The sequence below is a fragment of the Salpingoeca rosetta genome (genome assembly GCF_000188695.1).
Source record: "Salpingoeca rosetta unplaced genomic scaffold supercont1.31, whole genome shotgun sequence".
In the NCBI taxonomy this organism is placed as follows: domain Eukaryota; class Choanoflagellata; order Craspedida; family Salpingoecidae; genus Salpingoeca; species Salpingoeca rosetta.
Genome location: NW_004754903.1, coordinates 479,178 through 483,954, shown reverse-complemented (window position 1 = coordinate 483,954; position 4,777 = coordinate 479,178). Strand labels below are relative to the sequence as shown.

The 4,777-nt window shown below is 55.2% G+C and overlaps 2 protein-coding genes across 2 annotated transcripts in view; one reads left to right on the top strand and one right to left on the bottom strand.

Annotated features, from left to right (window-relative positions):
* PTSG_09765 (uncharacterized protein) overlaps positions 1-3,659 on the bottom strand; it is a gene marked incomplete at both ends in the record, with an annotated part of 11,913 nt that extends 8,254 nt beyond the window's left edge. The window contains 12 exons of the mRNA XM_004989063.1: positions 32-291; positions 545-670; positions 963-1,240; positions 1,409-1,493; positions 1,641-1,768; positions 1,957-2,011; positions 2,189-2,347; positions 2,576-2,662; positions 2,851-2,913; positions 3,080-3,134; positions 3,346-3,464; positions 3,594-3,659. Coding sequence (XP_004989120.1) covers positions 32-291; positions 545-670; positions 963-1,240; positions 1,409-1,493; positions 1,641-1,768; positions 1,957-2,011; positions 2,189-2,347; positions 2,576-2,662; positions 2,851-2,913; positions 3,080-3,134; positions 3,346-3,464; positions 3,594-3,659 — 1,481 coding nt within the window. The remainder of the gene's footprint in view (positions 1-31; positions 292-544; positions 671-962; positions 1,241-1,408; positions 1,494-1,640; positions 1,769-1,956; positions 2,012-2,188; positions 2,348-2,575; positions 2,663-2,850; positions 2,914-3,079; positions 3,135-3,345; positions 3,465-3,593) is intronic.
* Positions 3,660-4,745: 1,086 nt separating this feature from the next.
* The window catches only part of PTSG_09764 (uncharacterized protein), a 4,971-nt gene continuing 4,939 nt past the window's right edge, over positions 4,746-4,777 (top strand). The window contains exon 1 of the mRNA XM_004989062.1: positions 4,746-4,777. This exon is cut by the window's right edge and continues 229 nt beyond it. The gene's annotated coding sequence lies outside the window, so the exon portion shown is untranslated.

Sequence of the window (4,777 nt, the reverse complement as noted above, 5' to 3'; positions counted from 1 at the left end):
ACACACACACACACACACGTACACAACGTACCGAGCTGGGTGGCGAGTTCCTCCTGGCGCTGTCGTGCGGCGGCGGCGGGCGCCACCGGCCGTCTCAGACTTCTCCAGCAGTGACGACCGCTCGGCCTGCAGCTGTGCAATGACATCCTGCTGCTCCTGCTCGTGTGCGCGTCGTGCGTCCCTCTCCCTCTCGGCCTCGCTGCTGGCTGCTGCCGCCGCTGCTGTTGCGCGCTCCAATTTCCGCTCCAGCTCTTCCACCGCCAACGCCGCCGCTCGCCCGCTCTCCCCGGCCTGAAGCAATGGGAGGGGGAGAGAGAGACAGAGAGAGCGTGTGTGTGTGTGAGAGAGTGAGAGAGAGAGTGTGTGTGTGCGTGTGAGTGAGTGTGCGTGTGTGTGTTTATGTGTATGGCGTGAGTGTGAGTGGAGTATGGTGTGTGTGTGTGCGTGTGTGAATGACAAGGAGGAAAGACGACAATGAAAGCCGAAGTGCAACGTGACTCATCAACCACCTCCTTCCCCACATGATAATCATCATCTCCCACACCTCCTGCTTTGCTGTTTCGAGTGCACGCTTGGTGCGGTGCAGGTCGGCCTTGAGCTCCGACGTCGTCTCCTCAAGATCGCCCGCCCGCTTCTTCTGCTCGCTTTCGGACGCGCGCGCCGATGCAAGCTGCACACACGTGGTAATAGTGGTGTGTGTGTGTATGTGTGTGTGTGAGTGTGTATGAGGGGGAGAGAGAGAGAGAGAGAGAGAGAGAGAGAGAGAGAGAGAGAGAGAGAGAGAGAGAGAGAGAGAGAGAGAGAGAGAGAGTGTGTGTGTGTGTGTGTGTGTGTGTGTGTATGCGTCAACGGGGCGGCGAACACACAGCTGTTGGGACACAAGCGACGAAACGAAACACATCAAACACACGCACAACAAGAACAACAATCAGAACAAGAACAACAACAACACACACACACACCTCTTTGGTGACCGTGCTGAGCTCCTGCTTGAGTGCGGCGAGTTCAACACCAGCGGCGGTGCGTTTCTCCTCTGCCGCCGCCGCCGCCTCTTTGCTTGCAAGCAACCGCTGGGACAACGCCTCCACCTCCTCTGCGTGTGCGGCTGCGGCCTTGGCCATAGCGGCATCCTTCTCCTCAACACTGCGCTGTGTGTTTGCCAGCTGCGTTCGCAATTCCTCCATCATCGTCTGCTTCCCAATCTCCATTTCCAGCGACAGCCCACCCTCGTCTCCAGAGCCTAAACGGGTTGCGATTGTGTGTGTGTGTGTGTGTGTGTGTGTGTGTGTGTGTGTGTGTGTGTTCAATGTCAGCTGCTTGAGTGTGGACAAGCCAAACACACACGCAGTGCACCACCACCATCATCACCAACAACAACATCACTACCGCCTCCACTATCCCCACCGACCGTTGCCGTCGCCGTCTGCCAGTTGTTCTCGGACGTGCCGGAGCTCTTCCTTGAGATCGCTCACCAGCTCCTCAAGCTGCGACACCTGCAGTCGTGACAGCGATGGCCGTGTCGTGATGGTGATCGGGGAGCGGTGATCAGTGGGATGTGATGGTAATAGTGGCAGTGTACGCACACACACAAACACAAACAAACAAACACACACACACACACACACACACACACACAGCACCTCCTCCGCGTGTTTAGACTGCTGGGCGGAAAAGCGCGCCATCAGCGTATTGCGCAATTGCTGGCTGGACGTCTGCAGCGTTTTGAACTTCTCCTCGGCCTCCTCCTTGCTTGCAAGCACGTCTTCCACTGCCAGTTGTGATCATGCATGCGTGTGGAGTGTGAGGGTGTGCAAATGTGTTACATGTGTGCATTTGCAGTCGGGCATACGTGTAATCAGTGCTCGCAGACACAAGCTGTTAACCATACACACACACACAGGCACAAGAATGTGAGTGTTGTCTTTGCCGCCACACCGCAGAGCAGCCGTTACTCACGCTCGTGCTTGTGGTCTTCCTTTATCGCAGACAAGTCGCTCTCAAGGCAGCGCACCTGGCAACAGCAAACAGGCCAGCCAAAGCCCAGGGAGGTTCCGTGTCAGCGAGCACAATTGCATCAAAATTATCGAAGAAATGCAACATTGACTCGTCAACACACACACACAGACACACACACACGCACACACACACACACACACACACACGCACAAGACACCATCACCAAGGGCACCTGCATCTGCAGCTCCTCAATGGTGCCGGCGTGTGTCTCCATCTTGGCCGTCAGCACGTCCCTCTCCTCCTCCGCCGCGTGCGCCCGTCGCTCTGCCCGCTCCACCTCGCTCGTCGCAATCACCAGCCGGTCCTCAAGCCGCGACACAACAGCATGGTGCTGAAGGGTGGTGGCGAGCATATGTGTGTGTGTGTGCATGTGTGTGCATGTTTGTGCGTGTGTGTGCATGTGTGTGCATGTTTGTGCGTGCGTGTGTGTGTGTGTGTGAGCGGAATGTGACATGTGCGCGCGAGCCAATAGACCTGTTGTGGGATGCATGACGTAATACATGCGTCATACACAGATGGCCCTCCCTTCACTACCTTCCTCGCCCTCCTTCAGCCGCACCTGTTTCTCGCGCTGCTGCTGCTTCGCCGTCCGTGTCGTCATATCCTTTGACAGCTGCTCATTGTGCTCGATCTCCTCAAGCACAACCTGCCACGATGTCGCGCGTATGTGTGTGTGTGTGCGTGGGCGCGAACATGTGCGTATGCATGTGTGAGGGCTGTGTGAACTGTCGCAAACCACGTCAAGGAGACTGGCCAAACTTGCACCCCATCCCATACCCGCACTCAGGGTGCCCCTCTGCTCCCAACCGCCACCACATGCGTGCGCGCTCTCACCGCCAGCTCGGATTCAAGCTCCTGGTTCTTCGTCGTGAGCTTCTGCATCTGTGCTTGGTAGCTCTAAACGTTGGGGAACGATGCATGAACACAGACATGGAGTGAGCATGGGCCACAACATGCACACGCCTTGTGCTTGGGTAGCTTTGCACTGCCACGCGGTGGTCAACCAGGCGATATAGCCACTTTCCAGCTTTGCCATCAACGGTTCGAACAGACTCTCCAATACCTCAATCTCCAGCGCCTTGGCCTCGAGCTCTGCGCGAACAGACTCCAGCTCGGCACTGCACAAGTTGCCAGCCGACACGGATGAGTTCACAAGAAAGGGCACGGCAAGCAGCCGCAGCTGGTAACCCATAACGAGTCACGCATGAACACATACACACACACACACACACACGCACACACACACACACACACACAAGCACATACAACACGCATGAATGCAGTTCTTCTTGCCATCCTCCTCCTGCGCCAAATCGACCTCAGACTCACTTGCTCTGGTTGGCCTGGGCAACGAGCTGGGAGCCAAATTCAGCGGCTTGCTGCAGCGTGGACCTGGTCTCGGTTAACTCGCCCTTGAGCTCATCCCGCTCGCGCAGCAGCTCCGACACCTGCAACAGGCGATGGCAGTGCACACGTCAGCTGTTGGACGACATTGGGGAGAGCACGGGAGACATGATAAGGAAGGAAGCGCGCCTTGTTCATGCACACAGACACACACATGCACAAGGAAATCGCACCTGCTCCTCGGCGTCCGTGAGCGCTCGCCGCAGCTCAAGCACCTCCTCTTCCGCCTGTCCTCTCATCGTTGCTCGGTTGCCTCACTGTTGTTGCCTTCTTGTTTGGTCCTTCACAGCACAACACAGCACGCACCCAGCAACGTGCACCAACACACAACAACAACAGCACCACCTTCTTCCGCTCGCCGTCGCTGTTGTTGTCTGCCGCGAAAATCCAAAACCAAGCGAAACGGTTACGGAAAATTGAGTGGAGTCATAAACAATCATCGAGTGGGCGGTTTGGCGGGAAACACAAACACCAAAGATGTGTGTGTGTGTGTGTGTCTGTGTGTGTGTGTGTGTGTGTGTGTCTGTGTGTGTGTGTGTGTGTGTGTGACGTACGTTCGTTATTTTGTTCTTGGGATCAAAAAACAATCCTTATAATATTTACCGAAGATTTTTTCGGTCCTGTTAATATGCCAATAAGATTTCAACACTGCTGTTTACGCCACTTATAGACGGATTCCTTACTGGGAGTCACAATGCTGTCCGTGCTCCCTCTCGTGGGCATCCGATCCCACGATCACCTGGGTGTACCGTGCCCAGGATGTCAAGTAGGAGTGGAGGCGACAAGTTGTACCTTATTATAGCTGAAGTCTCTGCCATGACCGATTTAGCCATCGTAGGGCATGGCGTGACACGAGACGCCTCTATACCCGGGGTGGCCCGTTGCGTGTGTCGCGGGGTGTTTTTCAAGGGTCAGGGAGCTCGTTTTTTTGTACTGGCGGACATCCTAAAGTGGATATATGATCTCTTCACAAGTAAGCAGTTGGAGAATTACGCTTTCATGATCCGTTCCTCGACTGATGCGCGGGTTGTTATCCCAGAAGGTTCCTTGAAGAGGGTTTCTGGCATATTCAGACTCGGGTACTCGGTGTAGCCTAATTGAAGGGTCGGCATGGACAGGTCTGAATCCGGTCCTCTATCGGCGAGCTAAGAAGGTGCGCACAACGCCGATTCTACCAATTTCCACAAAACTTCGTTCCGGAGACTAGAACGTAATATGAATCACACAGCACGGTGGAAGAACTTAATGTTACAGACTAAGCGTTGCATTACACGACCTGCGCAGGAACGGGGTCGGTGTCTGTGTGTATGTGTGTGTCTGTGTGTGTTGTGTGTTGTGTGTTGTGTGTTGTGTGTTT